The sequence below is a fragment of the Patagioenas fasciata genome, chromosome 2, assembly GCF_037038585.1.
Source record: "Patagioenas fasciata isolate bPatFas1 chromosome 2, bPatFas1.hap1, whole genome shotgun sequence".
Lineage (NCBI taxonomy): Eukaryota > Metazoa > Chordata > Aves > Columbiformes > Columbidae > Patagioenas > Patagioenas fasciata.
Window position 1 is genome coordinate 22,221,604 of NC_092521.1, and position 20,582 is coordinate 22,242,185.

Sequence of the window (20,582 nt, forward strand, 5' to 3'; positions counted from 1 at the left end):
CACAGTGGTAGCTAGGCTCAGCTCTACTTGGGCTTTGGCCCTTCTAATTTTTTCCCTGCTTAACTTCACAACATTTTTGTATTCCTCTTGAGTAGCCTTCACCTCCTTCCAAAGGTTATAAATTATCTTTTTATTCCTAAGCTCCAGGCACAGTTCTCTATTCAGCCAGACTGGCCTCCTTCCCTACCAGCTTGTCTTTCGGCACATGGGGACAGCCTGCTCCTGCGCCTCTAAGACGACCTTCTTGAAGAGAGACCAGCCTTCCTGGACTCCTTTGTCCTTCAGATTCTGCCAACCAGACTCCTAAACAGATCAAAGTCTGCCTCTCAGAAGTCTAAAGTAGCAGTTCTGCTGATGACCCTTCTGACTTCTCCAAGAATAGAAAACTTAATTATTTCATGGTCACTATGCCCAAGGCGACCTCCAACTGACACGTTGCCCACAAGTCCTTCTCTATTTACAAACAACAGATCCAGTGGGGTGCCTTCCCTGGTAGGCTCACTAACCAGTGGTGTCAGAAAGTTGTCTTCCAGGCACTCCAGGAGCCTCCTAGACTGCCTCTTCTCTGCTTTTTTATATTTCCAGAAGACATCTGGTAGGTCAAAGTCCCCCCTAAGGACAAGAGCTAGCGATCGGGAGACTTCTCCCAGCTGCCTGCTTCTTCATCCTGGCTGAGTGGTCTGTAACAGACCCCCACCACGGTGTCCGCTTGTTGTCCTTCCCCTTAATTCTCACCCATAGACACTCAGTTCTCATTAAGCTCTCTCCCCTCTTTTGAGGAACATAAGTTACACCATGGTGCAATGCTCAGTACTGAAGAAAGCACACAGGGGTTGGCTTGCCCAGCAAGGATACAATTATTATCTTGCAGAGCAGACAGTCTCAACAAAATTGTGAAAACATGTCTCGTCTTTTTGAAAATATACAGTTTTTGAGCCTATCAGGGACCCTTTAAAATTACTTTCAGTAATTGAATATAAAATGTAATTTTGAGAATGATAAGACATTATCGATATAGGTATACAAACACTATGATATGAGAATACTTACATTATAAAGGTAGCTAGTTTAACTGAGAGGAGTTAGTTGCAAAATTATTCATTACCAACCTTCAATCCAAGCATTGCTCCTGAGTCTCTAGGCACACTTCCATCTTTTAGTCGTTTATTTAACAAAATCCGACCAATGAGACGGTCTCCGTCTTTGGATGGTTGCCAGGTTACTGGATGCTATCATATGATGTTAATGGAAAATACAGTGAACAGGATAGCAAAGACAAATACTTCAGTAATACTTTTCATTGTCTGATATATTTTTAAAATGCCATGAAAGTATTATGATTACACTAATATTTAATAGAATGACAAAAAACTGTGCTGGCAATCATTTATTCAGACATATAGTCCATCGCAATGTATTTCTAATATTTAACAACATTATCTATTTTACTAAATCAAATTTTGTTAGTATCTAGAACAATCTTTGCCTCTTGATGTTTAGACAGATACAGACAACTATACATAGTTATCAACACACAATGAGAATCATACCTGAGTACTGACAAAAAACAACCATAGAGGTGGAGTATAAAAGTAATACTGAAAAATAAGTTTAACTCAAAACACAAATTGGATGTAAGACATTTTTTCTTTTTCTGCTATTCCAAAAATGTCAGTTTTCTCTAAGACTGACAAATGTTTTCGGTGTTTTACTTTCTCTCAGTAGTAGTATATTAAAACTTATAGAATATAGTAAAAGGTATAATCATTACTCTATTTAAACATACTGTTTTTTTCTTAGAATAGTTATTTCACATATGAAGCATGATGAACATTGTTAGTCCATTACTATATATGAGCACAGTTATACTTGCACATTGGTACAATTAATAAGATTTCAACATTTTATTTAGTGTAATCATAGCACTTTTTCACAGATAAATACTATTTCATGCTCTATTTCATGCAAAATTAGCAGGCACAGACAAATCTGCTCCCATTACAACAATAACTCTAAAAAGATTTATCATAATCTCCACAAAACAGAAAGCAAAAATAAAAAATACCAAAGCAGATGGCAAAGCCTTTAATTCTGCACAATACTGCACAAAAATGGCATGGCAACAAAACAAAAGAACAACCATGACAGTGAAAGGGAAAAAAAGAAAAACAACTTTCCTGTGCAAAGAGACTCAATTTTCTCCCTTTTTCACCTGGGGTTTAAACTATTAATTTAATTTCAGCCCCAGGAGTAAATCAAATAAGCCAATCAGTAGAATCCTTATTGTTAATTACTTTATACTTGAAGGTAATACCATGATATGCTATTATGCAACCATAGGAACAACATCCTTTATGCCTCTCAATTTTTTTCTTTGGCTGCCAAACAGGAAAATCTGCAAGCATGCAGAGACTTTTCATTTGTTTTTCTTTTCTGCACCTTTAGAAATGCTACATTGTCTCTAGAAACACCCTATCTTTTATTTTATACACTATTTTTATGAGTGACAGAGAGCAAACAAAGACCAAATGAGCAGGTTAAAATGCAGGCTTCTCAGTACCTTCTCGCTATGGCTATGTTCCTCGTTTAGAGTTGTGCTACTACACGTATCTACCCCAGAGTCTTTTATCTGAGGCTCAGACCATTCCAAGTCCTCTTCCAAAGAGTGGCCACCAAAGCACACCATTTTCTTTTGCCTTTCAGATAAGGTGTTAGAATCCGACAGAACTGCCTGCTCACTAGTTTTTCTTTTTCCCCTTTGACTGTACCCTATAGGTGTGGGATAAAAAAAGGATACAAAAAAGAAAACATGCAAAGGTGTAAATAAAACAAAGGAAATGTGAAATGATAAAGAAATCTAAAAGGTAAGGCTCCACATGTCTCACCAAAGACATTGAGGATGCCTCACTGCTATGCCAAGACGTATGGTCCAACCAGTTGTAATCCATGTCTCCTGTGAGAACCAGACAGACAAGATAGTGCAGTAAAGGAAAGGTGAAAGAAAGAACAGACAAAGATACAGTAAAATTGTAAAGACTTCTGATTATCCTATCTGATTCACAATCTCTGCCAGCAGGACTTGCAAAGTGTTTCCATGAAAAAGTTAGGGATACAAGAACAGAGTATATGGGACATGAAATACAGTGAGGAAGGAGGTACGTGTGTAAGTGTGTCTACTTGTACATAATTTTATGTACAGTGCAAAAAATCATGGCTTCAGAGTTCATAACTGTTTCTCCAATATTACTTACAGGAAATAAAATTAAAAGGCAATTTTTATTGTATTCCTACCAGAATTTTCAGAAAGGAAAGCATTTGAATATGGAATGAGTTTTCATCATAAATACACAATTCTGTCTTAAGGAACATACTTCTCTGCTTTTCTAATACAAACTAGTATTTATTCTAATCACTTTAATAAAATACTTAAAACAACAGTACTCTATATTCAGCTGTACAGTAGATAATGTTTTAAAGAAGGTTAAATTATATGTTAAATATGATAGATTGACTTTTAAAATATAAAATATTTTTAGAATAAAAAAGCATATTAATTTTGCTTTTAAATTCCCAGAGAAATGTCTACTGGCTAAATATCAGGGAGAATTCTAGTAAATATAGGTACCTCATAACTGGGAATAAATGTGTAGAGTTTTGACAAAGTGGATATATCTTTCATAGAATCAGAATTTAATCTGTATAGCAGAGACACGGGAGGAAGAAAGATTTAAAAACACAGTTTTAATGAAATGGTCTGAATTAATGCTGCTGTCCACAGAACTGGAGAATGACTCATGTATATTAATAAAACATTCTCTTTTATGTAGGTACTTTAAAGTGCAAATTATGCCCACACATTTTGCATTATTACATTTCTCTTTTGTTTTCAGCACTGTCACTACATGTTATGTGAAAAATATTTTGTAACTACATGGTACAAAATATGCTGATATTATTGTAGGCAGGGAAAAATGTTAACTTCCTATCAAATTTTGTGACCAAAAGAACACTAAAGTACTTGTGCTCTTTTTATACAGACCACAAATGACACCCTTCTATTAATATTTCCATTACTTCAGATCCTCTGAAGATGCTCTGATATTGCATAACCTGTTCTTCTGAAACTACATCAATATGCTGGTGAAATATAACATAGATCTGTTCACAGCCCTAACACTCATCAAGAAAACTTTAGAGAGGATGTTAAGACAGAACCCCATAAAAATAAGCTAATATATGCTTTAGAAAAGTAAAATATGGTCTCCTCAGAGGGATATTATGTAAAATGAGAAATACTATATTTTTTTCTCATGTTTTCTCCTAATAGATAGACTTGCATATGCTAGATGGGGGAGAGTGGGTGGGAAAGTCTCATTTTCATTTTAAAGAGGGAAATGTATGGAATACAAAGGTTTTATTTTCAAAAAGACATGTTGAATTTAGTCCCTTACATTCTGGAGAAACATTGTAGAATATTAAATATCCTCTGATTTCATAAAAAAACATGGTAAGGGACCTCATTAAATTATTTTGAAGATTTAATTCATTCACATTTTCTAAGTAATAATTGGGCCTGCTGTAAATGTTTTAACTGTGTTTCATGATTCTTGAAAGGATTGGGAAATTCTCACCAAAACTGCTTTCTCATAATAGTCTCATCTTGACTATATTACAGATAAAAGTGTGGCTATCATGCTAAAGGGAAAAGAAATATTCTCCTGAAAGCTAATAACATTTTGCACAAGGTGCTTCTGGCGTGGAATTTTCAGTGCTGTCTTACCTCTGCTTCCAAAGACATTGCTTCAGAGGAACTGAGTGTAATCACCAGTGAGCTCATAAAGATCTAGCCTTTACTGCATAAATACACATTTAGAGATATGCAGAAGATCTCAAAAGTTCCAGTCTACATATCACTCGTTCTACAAATCCCGGTTTTAAAATACATTTTAAAAGCAATCTTAGGTGAGGAAACCCCATCTCATTACAGTAATGATGACTTCTCATCTTTAATTGCATGAACTAAAGGCACATGACCCCATATTGGTTTTTCCCAGCAGTTACTTTCTGTGTCACTGATACAACTGCTGTACTCAAAAGCAAAGTCCGCCTAAAAAAGTTGTCTTTTGCTTCCCTATAATTTGGTACCTAATCCTATAAGCAAAGCACTGAAATAAAATGGGTTTTATAAGCAGAACAATTCAAACCGATCATTCATTTTTACTGATTCTAATTCCTGACTATCGCTGAGAAATGCTGTATTTTCATTGAAATGACTAACTTTAAATGTACGTAGCTACCATTAGGCATTAAGAATCAACCGCAGCAAATTACTGGCCATTACTTTAGGTACTAAAATTCTCTGCACCAATCTCGACTGTCACTTATAAGCCAAAAGCAGGCATGAGAAAGGAATCCAGGAGTACAGCTATTATGTCCTTGCCATTCTACAGCGCTTTACCCGTACTCTGTGAAACCCACCATGGCTTTGCCAAGCTGTCTTGTTCATGCCTTTTCCCATGTTATAGTTTTGTATGAGCTTGTGAAGAGCAAGGTCTCCTATCAAGATGAACTTTCACTTTTGTGTCTACATAGAAAACAACTTCCTAAAAATAGGAAAACAAGTTATTGAAAAGCTGAGTTGCCTGAAATGTGCCAAGCACACACACATTCCCACTGCAAATGTGCATATACCTAGCCACCAAAAACCGGTCCAATCTTCACTTGTTACTGGCATGTCCACAATATGTGCTTATAGGCACATACTCAAAGACAGAAATTAAATCAGCTTTACAGTAACTGTACAGCACAGGTGTACTGTACATACCTGAGTTCATCCCATATGTATTTTGTGAGTAAATGTTGAGCACTGTGGGGATATAACAGTCTAGCATATGCACACCATCATTTGAAACATACACACTGACTTTCAGTTAGAGAAAGAAATTCTGTATTTTTTATTTCTGGTTTTTTTTTTTTTTCAATAGAGCTATCCAAAATGTTAGTCTACATACATCAATACATACAATAACATGTGACATTGATATCACATACTATTTAAGCTATTGAGAATGATACATTATTTCAAATAACTTAAAATTTTTTAAACTTCCATTCTATAGTAAAAGTAAAATGCATTGGTTATTTTCCTACTATGGAACTTCCAATTTCTGTCTACTTTCTGGGAAAAAAAATCTCTTAAGGTAAGTTCTTTTAAATCCTGTTAGAGAAATTTTACAGAAAACTCTCAAAAAAATGAATCTGGAAACCTCAAGTTCTTCTACACAAACTTTGGATATTTATTATACAGACCCATACACCTGAATTAAATAGCCCATGCTCCTTCTACAATCAGTGAAAGGAAACAGAACTTTTTAAGGTGTGGTTCATTTGATCTGTTTAAAATGTGTAATTCCAGGTGAGATAAACCATACCTTCATCATACCCAAAATGACACATTTCTCCTCCACTGCTTACAAGGGAGATCTCAGTGACTCATTTACACCATCACCACCTTTTTATCAGGAGGATCCCACTACCCTAAGATACTCTTTTGACACAGCATCAACTAAATGTTTGCATATCCAAGAAAAATACAAAAATTAGCACGGAAAGGACTCAGGGCCCTTCAAACTCTCATGGAAGGCAAGTCAACTGGACTGATTTTATACAATTAGAAACACCAAATATTTCTTTTAACATGTCATTTGAACAGCAGTATCATATACTCCATTTTTTGCTCTTCAGCCTAGCAGTGGTAACAGAGACTGAAAGGATTTTTGCACCAGTTTCTATGTTCAAGTGTTTAAACATAGGTCGCAGGCTCATCTGCTGGTGTAACTGAATTCTGCTTGCTAAGAAGATTTCCAAGAGTCCTCTCAAACATGTAGTACTATATGGTGCATCCACATACTATTTGTGTCCACGATTAGACTCATCTAGCTCAGCATGCCCAAGGCATTCACACACAGAAATTACTTACATTTAAAAAAATCCAGTTACTTTGAAGCAACAGTTATGTTTATCAAATGGTAAGCCCTGAACCCAAACCTGCATGGAGGAACACATGCAAAATTGAGCCTGTTGCCAGATTAAAGCACTCCCACTTCTTACTCTACTATTCTTCTCTCTCCTTTTCAGTCAAGATGCAGAAAGCTGACTTTCATTTCAATTTAGTTGTGTCTCACAGTAAATACCAATTACTCTGAAATTAAAATTATAAGGAAATAAGCAGTAACTCTACCCAAAGACTGTTTTGTCCATATTTGTATTCTCTTTTCCATTAAAATATGTAGCTATATATTTAAAAATGTCATAGACATTAGAAACTATAAAGTCTTTGTAGGTCATCTCGGTTTTGCCCTTAATATTGTATCAAATCATCTAAATGACAGGTCTAAATGCTATAGAAATTAAGTAAATGCAATCGAGCTATTATTAATAAAATATATAAACTTATAAAAATATACCCAGAATGACTGGGAGCCCTGTAGCATATTACATTTTTATGAGATATATATTGCTTAGTACACCCACCCTTTTTTGAGGTACAACAAATGACTTGATAAAATCCCTGAACATATTTTTTCCAGTGCAAGTTCCATAAACAGTAAAATCTTGGCCAAGTAAATGACGTGTGAAATCTTGTAAAATTAAAAATAATACATGCAAGACATAGGTTTTTGTTTCCTTACAAGAAAAATTGTTAAACCATAATCTTTCTGTAATAAGGACACTGTAATTTTAATTCTGACTACCAGAGAACGCACTTGCCGGTCTCTTAGATATTTCTCTTCCACAGTAACAGATGTTTTATTATTGAGAATATGTGGATTTACGGTGTGCTGCAGAAAAGACTCAGGAAAAAACTGTCACCTCGTTGATAAATTATGTAAGCTATAATATCAAAGCCATCTTCCATGGAAAAAGGAACTAATATATTAACAAGCTAGGTACAATCTCAACTAATGTCATCATAACAGCATTCAGATGCCTCTTGATTTCAGGAATGCAGCTGGATATGAGAAAGGCCGTATGTGAGGTCTGCTCCTATCAATGCCACTGAACTCTGTGTGTATATGGAAAGCCTGCATGGACAAACGAGACTGAGAAAAAAAATCGCATCAGTGACCATGCCTTTCTGTACAAATGTTGTTAAACTGAAGCCTTTGTAAGTTTACTGATGTTTAGTATCTTGTGCTCATTTTCTTCAGCCAAAATCGAATAGGCAGAAGAAAAGCTTTTCTTCATCTCCACCCAGGAACCTGCAGCAATGGGAACTTCCCGTTGCGATGGGAACATTGAATGACAGTGTATATTTAAAAGAATTCCAGTCAGTTTCCATTCCCCTTCTATATTAATGTTTGAGTATGTATTTTTCACTTCTTAGAACAGCTTTTCCACTGAGAAATACAGCACTTAAGTAACTTTTAAAAGACATTAAATAATTTTGACCAATCCTACACTGCACTTATCTACACTTTCTCGAGTGTTGTCCATGTTCACCGTCAAATGCAAAACCATTTATCTTCCAAACAGTTTACACATAAGATGCTGTATTTAATTTGCCATTCTACACATGCAGTCATTTGGGATGCCCTAAAGTGCCCAAAACCTTCACGTAGGATTTATGCATGTCCCAGACACCTTCTTTCTAAACCAGTACTTATCTAAACTGGGAAGTTCTTCCCTTGGTATATTACAGTATCACAGTATGTTTGGGATTGGAAGGGACCTCGAAAGATCATCTAGTCCAATACCCCTGCTGGAGCAGGAATGCCTAGATGAGGTCACACAGGAACATGTCCAGGTGGGTTTTGAATGTCTCCAGGGAAGGAGACTCCACAACCCCCCTGGGCAGCCTGTTCCAGTGCTCTGTCACCCTCACTGAGAAGAAGTTTTTTCTCAAATTTAAGTGGAACCTCTTGTGTTCCAGCTTGATCCCATTACCCCTTGTCCTATCATTGTTTGCCACCGAGAAGAGCCTCGCTCCATCCTCATGGCACTCACCTTTTATATACTTACAGACATTAATAAGGTCCCCCCTTAGTCTCATCTTCTCCAAACTAAAGAGACCCAGCTCTCTCAGCCTTTCTTCATAAGGGAGATGCTCCACTCAATCATCTTTGTTGCCCTACGCTGGACTCTCCCCAGCAGTTCCCTGTCCTTCTTGAACTGAGGGGCTCAGAACTGGACACGATACTCCAGATGGGGTCTCACCAGGGCTGAGTAGAAGGGACGGAGAACCTCTCTCGATCTACTAACCACCCCCCCTTCCAATACACCCCAGGATGCCATTGGCCTTCCTGGCCACAAGGGCACAGTGCTGGCTCATGGTCATCCTGTTGTCCACCAGGACTCCCAGGTCACTTTCCCCTACACTGCTCTCTAATAAGTCATTCCCCAGCCTATACTGGAACCTGGGGTTGTTCCTGCCCAGATGCAGGACTCTACACTTTCCCTTGTTAAATTTCATCAGGTTATTCCCCACCCAACTCTCCAGCCTGTCCAGGTCTCGCTGGATGGCAGCACAGCCTTCTGGCGTGTCAGCCACTCTTCCCAGCTTAGTGTCATCAGCAAACTTGCTGATAGTACACTCAATTCCCTTGTCTAAATCGTTAATGAATATATTGAATAGTATTGGCCCCAGTACTGACCCCTGAGGCACTCCACTAGATACTGGCCTCCAACTAGACTCCGCACCATTGACTACCACTCTCCGGCTTCTCTCCTTAAGCCAGTTTGCAATCCACCTCACTACTCTATTGTCCAGACCACACCTCCTCAACTTAGCAACTAGGATGCTGTGGGAGACTGTGTCAAAGGCTTTACTGAAGTCAAGGTAGACCACATCCACCACTCTGCCATCATCCATCCACCTTGTTACATTCTCATAAAAGGCTATGAGGTTGGTCAAGCATGACTTACCCTTAGTAAAGCCATGCTGACTGCCCCTAATAATCCTCTTATCCTTCATATGCCTTGAGATGGCACCAAGGACAAGCCGTTCCATTACTTTCCCAGGGATGGAGGTGAGGCTGACCGGTCTATAATTACCCAAGTCCTCCTTCTTGCCCTTTTTGAAGACTGGAGTGACATTTGCTTTCCTCCAATCCTCGGGCACCTCTCCTGTTTCCCAAGACTTGGCAAAGATGACGGAGAGCGGTCTAGCAATGACTTCAGCCAGCTCCCTCAGCACTCGCAGGTGCATCTCATCTGGGCCCATGGATTCATGGACGTCCAGACTACTTAACTGCTCCCTAACCCAGTCCTCATTGACTAAAGCAAACTCCTCCATTGACCTGGCTTCATCCGGGGTCTCAGGGGTACAGGGCTCCCCAGGACAGCCTCCAGCAGAGTAGACAGAGACTAAGAAGGCGTTCAGTAATTCTGCCTTCTCTGTATCTTCTGTCACCAGGGCACCCACCCCATTCATCAGTGGGCCTACATTGCATCTTGTTTCAAACCAAGAAAAACAAACAAAAGTTTCCTCAAATTCAAAGCTCACTGCCAAAAAGGACAAGAAATATAATTTTAAATTCTTCAAGCTGTGGAGACTACCTGACTACCCACTGCATGCTGAATACATACTACATACTGACCACCTAAGCCAATAATTGTGCATATGTGTCATAGAATCATAGAATCATTCAGGTTGGAAAGGATCTTTAAGGTCACTGAGTCCAATCAGTGACCTAACACTGCCAAGTCCATCACTAAACCATTTCCTTAAGTGACACATGTACATGTCTTTTAAACACCTCCAGGGATGGTGACCCCACCACTTCCCTGGGTAGCCTGTTCCAATGCTTCACAACCCTTTCTATGAAGAATTTTTTCTTAATATCCAATCTAATCCTTCCCTGGTGCAACTTGAGGCCATTTTCTCTTGTCCTGTCACTTGTTACTTGGGAAAAGAGGCCAACCCCCTCCATGCAACAACCTCCTTTCAGGTAGTTGCAGACAGCCTCCTTTTCTCCAGGCTAAACAGCTCCAGTTCCCTCAGCTGCTCCTCATCAGATTTGTGCTCCAGGCCCCTCATCAACTTTGTTGCCCTTCTCTGAACTCTCTCCAGCACCTCAATGTCTTTCTTGTAGTGAGGGGCCCGAAACCAAGCCCAGGATTCAAGGCGGGGCCTCACTAGTACCAAGGACAGTGGCACAATCGCTTCTCTAGTCCTGCTGGCCACACTGTTTCTGATACAAGCCAGGATGCTGTTGGCATTTTTGGCCACCTGAGCACACTGCTGACTCATGTTCAGCCAGATGTCGACCAACACCTGCAGGTATTTTTCTGCCAGGAAGCTTCCCAGCCACTCTTCCTGGAGCCTGTAGCACTGCCTGGGGTTGTTGTGATCCAAGTGACCCAGCACTTTGGCCTTGTTGAACCTCATACAATTGGCCTCAGCCCATCGATCCACTGTTTCACCTCTGAGCTGCTTTTCAGCACAAGGCTACAGTGAGCAGAATACATGCCATGTCACTTGATCCTCCTCTTACCTGCAAAGTCCCAGTGAAGCCCTACACCACAAGTCTAGAGAGAAATTGAAAGTGAACTACAGCTATTGAAAAACTTTCATTTATGAAGGTTACTTTCTGTGTTTGCGATACTGTCCGTCTAGACTGCCACACAGTGGGTGACTCCAAAGAAGAGCTACACAGACAGAGTTGCCTGGAGGTGATTATATGAGTGTTTAAACAGCTTCTTTGTCAGCTCTGACATTTCTGTGCCATGCTAGCATTTGGTGCAGGAACAACTGAAAAGTTGCCTGGCACATGAAAAGCACAGAAATATTTTTCAGCAGAGTCACTAATGCAGTCTGAGCATCAATGACAAAGGAAGCCTACTCTTGCAGGTCTTCTAGCAGGCTTTGAAACTTCCTACCATGCATTTCAACATTTCTTGTTCGAAAATAATTATTCCTCTGGATTTGTCAGCTTTCAATATGGAACAGCCTGGAAAAATGTCTGAAGGTTCTGGTCCCACCAAAACACAAAGGAGATGTGTTCTTTATGTAAAGGATATGAAGTACAGCCTTGACTTTTAATATGTGAAATACAGAGAAATACAGTAATGAGGAGAAAAATGCATCAGTGTTCATTAGAGATAAGGAAGCTGTGGACCACACTCTGATGTTTGCACTTAGCCCTGACTATTCAAACCAGTGGTACCTATACTAAGAGCTGTACTCAAAGGCCTCAAGAGCCTTACTGCTAGCAGTTGAGAAATCTCAGAGCAACCATATAAATAAATACAAAAGATGTAAGAGATCTTTTGTCAGATCCCCTAGAAAGTAGACCTTGAACCACTTGGGAGATTCTCTGCTGAAGTTCTCAAGAGAAGTCAAAGATTAAGAAGTGCAACCATACTTCTCCACAGGAACTTGACAGTTATAAGCACTAAGAAGAAAATCACTGTGCACAATTCAGCAGAAGCTTCTGATTTGGAGCTCAGAATACTAGCAGATACTGTAAGAAGTAGCTAAGTGTCCCTTGCCTGAAAAGTAGAAACACCCAAAATTGATCTCAAGCAGTTTTAGATTTCTATATCTGAACAAGTTACTTGTAACTGCATTCATCTGACTTGTTTTATACATCCACTTTAAGGCTGACATGAGTTGTATTCAAGAAGTGTGTGTTTTTCTTCAACAACTGCAAAAGAAGTCAAGATGGTTAGCTAGGATGTAGATGCCTTGTTTGTGGATATCTACATTAAGTCAAACAGAATCATAGCTCTGATATATGGATATGGAGATTTATAGGACCACTACACGTGTTAAAGGGTCTAAGAGTGATTTTGTGCGACCCTGCATAACCGTCCTTGTTAATGGTGAACATCTGTAAACAACTAAAGTTCTTATGGCCAAGAAAGAAAAACGGAAGCTACAGAGTTAGGATAAGATCCTGAACAGCAGAGTGCTTCATCCCAGAAGGCAGGAGAGAAAATAAATTGGGGGAAGAGGGAGTACATAGTGACGCATATCCATGTGGCAAGAATGATGACATGGAGAGCGCAAGAGCATCGACTGGAGATACTGCCACTAAAGAAACTTCCCTCTGGTCTACATGAGTCAGTCATTAAGAATTTAAAATTACTTTTCTTTTTTTTTTTTTAAGTGACACCGTTTAGGGAAAGATATTGTTAAAATTGAAGATCCTGGCTTACCCTCAAACAACACATAACCTTGTTTTCAACTACTCTTAACGGAAAGGATTATCTAATGTAAAGGGCGAAAGGTTTTCAGCTTGACTAATTTGTTGTGGCTCTCTTTCTGAAATGGAGACAGCATCACTGCTGATAGAAGAATATTTACTGGAAGTATTTGCTTACGTATGTTTTCCTGGAAGAATTTAAATTGCAGGAAATATTTGCTTCAAAATTACTTTTTCTGAAACAAAATTAGGCATAGTCTATTAGTTAAATATATTTTGATAAATGTTTTTGCTTGAAATAAATTGAAAGAAATCATATCAATATACAAAATGATAAATTACCTACTTCCTGTAGAAAGCTACAGCATATTAAAAGCAGTGGGCTGGAGTTGAAAGAGAGAGAGAAAAAAAGAAATACCAAAATGCCATAAAATCCTAACAGAGGTCCACACTCACCAGACACCCACTGGAAGAGGAGCATCCAGTCACAGCACAGTGCACGTACTAGATGACCTCACACACTTAGAGCCGTGCCTCTCATGTAACACCTGGACTGTGTCCCTGTATGTCACACCATGGCCTCTATCATATTATCCAGTACACAACTCACACTCTGGGCCATCAACAAAAGGACCAGTACTTTTAAGAAGTAATGGAAAACAGCCAGATATTTTATACTGGGGACCCAGTCCACCACTGCCAGTTGATCGTATTAATATTCAGGTTTCTCAGATTTGCACACTTTTGTTCTATGTTCTCTGCTACTCTATTTCACATAAGATCAGGGAAAACTGGAACTAATTAAGCATTCTATCTTACGCATTTCTCTCTTGTGCGATTGTCTTTGAAATTTTGTTTTAGGAAGATGCTTATTCCAAGTTACACTTTTGACCCTACTTCTGGCATTTTCATTTTTCAATTCCTTCTCCTCTCCTCCTCCACTTCTCCTCCTCTCCCTTCTCCACAGGAAGATTTGAGCCTATACCTGGAGAAGGAAATTCCTTGAGCAGAATACAAAGGAAAACAACCTTTGGAAAGCTGATATAAGACAGTATTTCAGGATCATGCCCAGTAGTAAGTAATTGAAAGTAATTTATTACTTCTTTACTATTATTCTAAATAATCTAAATTTTCAGTCTCTTGCAGGATACGCCTTTTTCCTTTTCCATGTCTATTCCGCAAAGACCATACATATGTTCACAGGCTGACCTCACACGTCTTCCTTGCTTATCTGCCATTACCATGCAACGCTCCAGCCCAGGGTTCCAACTGACAACTTCATTGCAAGTTCATCATCTCAGGTTTGGAACCAGTATCAGCAACACTAGTTTGCCTATGAGAGTCCCTGTGAGGCACTCATTTAAAGAGGAAACAAGCACTATTAGTAATGCAAGGGAGGATAAAACCTATTAATAACACTAAAGGATCCCACATCTGGCCCTTGTTTCAGCTGCTGAGTCCTCTGTAACATTGTGATGATATTCCCATCAACTAAAAGCAGACAGCCTAGCAAAGTGTCCTGAGTGACCCTACCTCTTCTCACAGACTCGTCTACTGGAAGTTAAACAAGCTCTTGGATACAATGCACATAGGAATTCACTGGTGTCTGGAAGGTGACGAAAAAAACAAAACAAAACCAAAACACACACTCACACACATACACACACACACAAAAAAAAAAACCACACACACAAAAACTATGTTTCTCAAATCACTGGCTCAGAAAAATGAATCACCTTGGAAAATGACTGTTAAGAAACGACAGTTCTGTTCAACAAGCAGAGAAGATCCAATGGTTCTACGATGTGTTCGAGCTGCTGCACAACTGGGAACTGATCTGCACATGCACAACAAATTTCTTCCTCAGACTTTGAAAAGAGTCCAGGCAAATTCAACTGTCATGCTGCCAACAGCAAGGCAACTGTAAAACCTGCCAAGCCAGCTGGAAATGAGCCTTATAGCACCCTGGAAGAGAACGCAGTTCATAACTGGAGCACTATGAAAATCTGTGAGGAACAGCTGCAATGTTTGGGTCCTGTGTGCTCGTGATACCTCCTTCCGTTAGATTTTTCTTTTCATTACCATTTTATTTACATTCAGTGAAGGAGGCTTGGTTAAACTGAAGAAATAAGCAGCTTCAGAAAGACTCTATTTAGCATTAGTAGACATATTTACTTACTCAATTCACTTGTGCTGGCTTACGCTATATTCAGCTTTCCACAGATACACACTTTTTACTTCCTGAAGTTGTGACTTTGGCACAATAACTGTCAAAGTAGCTCCAACAAGGCTGCCTGGCATCTGGAAGTCTCTGAGGCATAGGATTTACTGTACATGCATTGAATCTTAAATGTGAACCTATTTCTATTTGGACATTTGGGACAGACATGTGAGCTCTGTACCTTTGAGAGGCAGTGTTTAACCAGGTGCATTTTAACTTCTTTTAGAAACGGACATCTGCTAACAGGGAGTCTATTTTTCTTCAAATAATACATTTAAGGCTATTAGAACAACTGAAGCCAATGCAAATCATAAACAACATGCAAACATATGCATAGATCCTTCTAATACTTAATAACAACCGAAAAAAAACCAACCAAACAACAAACAACAACATAAAAACTAACCCCTTATATTGTGTACTTATTTACTTTTAAGCTTTAGTGCCTTGATGTCAACAGTAATTATTACAGGAAATAACTAATCTACTTTGAATCAGTATATCTTAATTACTAAGCAAGTCTCGAATTTACAAAGGGAAGACAACAAGAGACCATGAAAGACAGCAAAGGAATGGATTCTTTATGAGATCTGATGTCAAATTCACAACCAAGAACATGAACTTAGCCTGACAGTTGTACTCATGACAAAGCTGTCTTAACTTCATCAAGATAACAAACAACCATAAGTAAAACTGAAATAGTGAACATGCGACGATGGAAAGGAAAATCTTCTTAGCTTAGTTTTAAAGAAACATAAATATATTAATTGATAATAGCCTTCTGTATTTTCAGCCCCAAAGTCACATAGAGATAAGCCTAATGAAAGGAGACACTACTAACAACATAGTGATACCTCCTATCACAGACACATCATTATCTAGAATCAATTTCCATCATCAGCCCAACAGCCGCCCTTACATTATGACTGAGGATCAGCCATCTGTTTCATTGATCACATCTTTTTCCTTTCTCTCCACTGCTTCCAGTCAGGATCACTGACATCTTGCTACAAAAAAAGTGATATTAAGAAATAACTCATCTTGTGATTTTCAATACGAGATAAGCAACGAACAAATAATGTATCCGTGCATCTAGTAGAATAATACAATAATTCTTATTTTATAATAGAAATATTTAAAATTTTGAAATTAAAAAATCTTATAAAATTATCAAGTATCTCAGTTTCAGTTCAACATTGCCTTTTTCTGTTCAGTTATTAGGTTTTCTCTGGGAGGAAAAGATACCCTCCACTTTGACCCTTGGACATAGCTGTCGTCCTATAAGGAGATCTGGAGGCAAAAAAAAGATCTGGTCCATGTTTTTGACCATGGTATTCCAAAAATATTATTACAAGCTCTCAGTGGGCACAGAACAGGACTCTAAATTCACTGGAAATGTCTTGATCACTGATAAGGAAACATATTTTAGAACAGAAATAAGAATAACCTTAAAACCAAATTTCTCTGTATTACATACTTGAACAACTAGGCATTTTGAATAGCAAACAACCATACAGGAGTTGAGTTGTTTTCTTGTCTGTATTTCTCAGTTTGCATTACGCAAAAAGCCATAGGCAAATTTTAAAATTCTACCTAACGATCACGAGCAAAATACTGCTATTCTGATATACATCACCAGTTTAAGATTAAACTATTTTTAACATGGAAATACAGCATTTCAATATAAATCATAGCAGTTCTCTTCTTTAAAGCTGATCTAACATTTCACAAGTGGAATACTCATAACAGCTTTTCTGATTGTCTAAACAAGTGTAATTTTTAACTAATGCAACCTGCTGCCTTCTTAAAACTGATTTCTAAACTGCAGCAGACACAATACAGGCTCACTTCACTGTTAAATGATTTAAGAAACAAGAGCTTAATCACAGCAGTAAATCACAAAGTATGACCCATCCCTGGCAGCACACACACTGCAAATGGTCTAGAAGCAGTCAGTGCATCTGTGATTTGGTAAGCTGGAGTGGCAGCAGAAAAAACAGTGTGAGAGGCTTTTTCATCACCTTGACACTACAATAAAAGACTTCATAAACTAGTAATTGTACCATTAATTATTGATGTCCCTTTTAGTAATCACAATGCAGAAAGTAATTTGGTATATGTAAAAACACCTATTTTTTTGAGTGTGGTTACATGTTATTTTTCTCAAACCACCTTCTTTGAAGGAAATTAATTACCTCCGTAAAGAGGAACAAAAAACCTGAAAATGAAACTCCAGTGGATTCCATAAGTAATGATCATAATGAGCTGTCTAATTTAGTTTCATACCTTCTTTTCAAAGGCTTGACGGCATGATACTAGAGAATTAAATTAGTTTAGAGAAATGATCTGTTATACCTGGTTTACAGTTTAAAGAATAGATGTGCAAAAATAAAATACCAAAGATTGCAGGGCTTTTTTAAGACACCTTAGCACCACCATCTTATTTTGAGCCTATATATATGTTTATATGTACATATGTGCATACAGGAAAATTCACATATGTGTTATATTAAGGTTAGGTTGCAAATTGAAACATTCAGAAGCCAAGAATTACATGAAACTTAGTTTGCCATGGAGTATTTAGTCTCTACACAAATGTGTATTAACAGGATATTACTGTGTATTAATATAATATTTCATAATATTATGGCAATCTTCCCCCATTGCCCAGGACCACCATGATGTTCTGTGCACAGAAAAAAGGGTCTAGAATAAATAAGTAACAAATCAATAGCTTTGCTTCTTCGGTTAATGACCCCTTTCGTTAGTTACTGAACATAATCTAAATGCAGATCGAAGTACAAAATTATTTGTCTCCTGGTAATATTTCTTTGATGGTCTCAGAGTATGTTAGTTCTGCAGGCATCAGGGTTAAGTTCAAGGAATTTTTCTTTGCAGCCTGCCTGCATAATGAAATTAAGTGGATGCTACAACTACCCTCTTTTAAAATGAGCTGCTGAAATGCAGATATAGAAATGAAAACCATGAAATGTTTCAAGCAATTTTCTGTGCCAAACTTGAGAAACATAGGACTTGATTTTTCTTCAGTCATTTCTAGGGTTGTAGTTCTGCCTATTTCTCACTCTGTTATACTCACGCTTAGTAAATGACAAGAATTTATCAACATCTACTCATCAAACAAGCATTTTATTTTATTATATTATTAAAATGAAAAATATTCCTCTTCCTATCATTCATCCAGGACCACTCATGTCTATGTGTACAAACTGGATGGAAACCTCCTTTGCATAGAAATTGTCTAAGGATGTTCTTCAAAGAGAACTAATACAATTAGCAAAATGTTGGGGAGATATAAGGGTAAGATTGTTAAAGCCATATATATGAAGAGATGTAGACACATTAACATTCCGAAATTAATTTTTAATCCTAATGATAAAAGTAGATTTCTTAATTGTATTTTTCAGTCTCTTCATGATTTTAAAAGAATACAGAACAATAGAAGAAGGCTCCATGAAAGAACAGTTGGTTGATGTTCTGTAATTATTTCATTTAGCTGAATACATAAATAAGCATGTTGCTCAGGGACCTTTCCACAGTCAACAAGAAGTACTCCCATAATTATAGCCTTCATGGTATCTGAAGCTGTAATAAAAGTTACATAAGGGATTTAATCTCAGTCTCCTGTTTTTATATGATCACAATTATCCAAAAATATATCTCCTGAGGCTAAATATTTCCAGAATGTGCTTAAGCAAAAGGTCAGTATTTTTAACTACTTTTTAAGGAAAATTCCCTCACATCCTCTGCTTCCTCATCTTTAATTTTCTGAAAAGCTGAGGTGAGAGGAGAAAAAAAGTCATAAGAATTAATGCCTGCAAAAACAGCAGGGAATTTCACCTCAGATTGGGCCAGGTCCTACATTATGGAGACTCTCATTGCACAAAGCAGTCCTTCGGCCAGTGTAACTTGTTTAGCTCACACCAAAAGAGTTTTTCAGAAGCAAACGAAAAGTACAGATGAGACTGGACCACCATTCTCTTCTCCAGGTAGAAGAATTATATTCACAGAATACAAGTTGCACATTTCTGGTGTAAATACTGAAACTATACTGCTCCAAGCTGATGTTACTAACTCATTCTTGTTACAAATATATCAAGGACAACAAACAAAAATGCTGCAAAGGCCATGCAGTGACCAGATAGACTTGCGTACGACACTTGTGGTGCAGCCATTTCAAAATATCCTCTTCTCCCTTGCTTCAGTTGCTCATTTCATTGTTTCTTCACCATGAGGGTGGTGAGGCACCACCACAGGCTGCCCAGAGAAGCTGTGGATGCCCCATCCCTGCAAGTGTTCAAGGCCAGGCTGGATGGGGCTTGAGCAACCTGGTCTAGCGGAAGGTGTTCCTGCCCATGGCAGGGGAGTTGGAACTAGATGATCTTTAAGGCCACTTCCAACCCAAACCATTCTATGGTTCCATAATTTCCTTAGATGTTCGCTGTACTTGACAATATCATTAATCCAGGTTAACAGAGATTTTACAATAAAAGACTTTTCACATTCACGCAGTGACTATCCACATCAGTTTTATCTTCAGATAAACTGCTACTGTACTAACCCACTACTACCTAAGGCAGACTAGCAGCAAATACATCATGTTCTTTCCATCTCCTGTCCTTTTCAGAGGCTTATGCAGTTCACTCTTGAAGTACTTATTCACTACTTATGAAACTGAAAGCCTTGAAAGGGAAACATAACAAAAAATATGAAAATTACATAAATAATTTTTTAAATTATTTTAAATTAAGTGTCAGAAACCTGTTGAAATTCAGGAAGAAATTTTTGTTGGCTTTTATGGTAAAGGAGAGGAAAGCAGGGCAAAGGCTGTCTCTTTTCCTCATCATGCACTCTTGATATCTCTGTACAGGACTCAGCTGTGAAAATAGTTGTGTTATCCAGCTGGCACAGGTGTCATCACAATGACCTTAATAGATATGGCCAGCTGACTTGTAAACAACAGAAGGATCATTCTCCTGATTTAAATCTGGCAGTGAACACTTGGAAATGCACCTATTAGTCCCTTGAAAGAGTGATCACCAAATTTTTCTTAGAACTCTTTGAAACACCCTTCTTTTCTGCCTGTGTCTGCTCAGAACAGACAAAATACCATAGAGCACGTTTGCTGTGTGGTAAGGACTGCAGTCCTTGCCCAACTCAAGGTTTTCTAAAAAAGCAAGGCCTTGAATAAGCTA

The 20,582-nt window shown here is 38.1% G+C and overlaps 1 protein-coding gene across 37 annotated transcripts in view; it reads right to left on the minus strand.

Annotated features, from left to right (window-relative positions):
- Positions 1 to 20,582, minus strand: part of RIMS2 (regulating synaptic membrane exocytosis 2) — a 466,824-nt gene that overhangs the window by 220,903 nt on the left and 225,339 nt on the right. For 20 of the 37 annotated variants that reach the window (XM_071803874.1, XM_071803876.1, XM_071803871.1 and 17 more), the window contains 2 exons: positions 2,561 to 2,769; positions 1,110 to 1,229 (listed from right to left, as the gene is read on the minus strand). In XM_071803874.1, the coding sequence (XP_071659975.1) occupies positions 1,110 to 1,229; positions 2,561 to 2,769 (329 nt within the window). Of the gene's footprint in view, positions 1 to 1,109; positions 1,230 to 2,560; positions 2,770 to 2,885; positions 2,954 to 20,582 lie in introns of all 37 variants that reach the window. The other 17 variants (XM_071803875.1, XM_071803877.1, XM_071803893.1 and 14 more) reach the window with 1 other exon arrangement.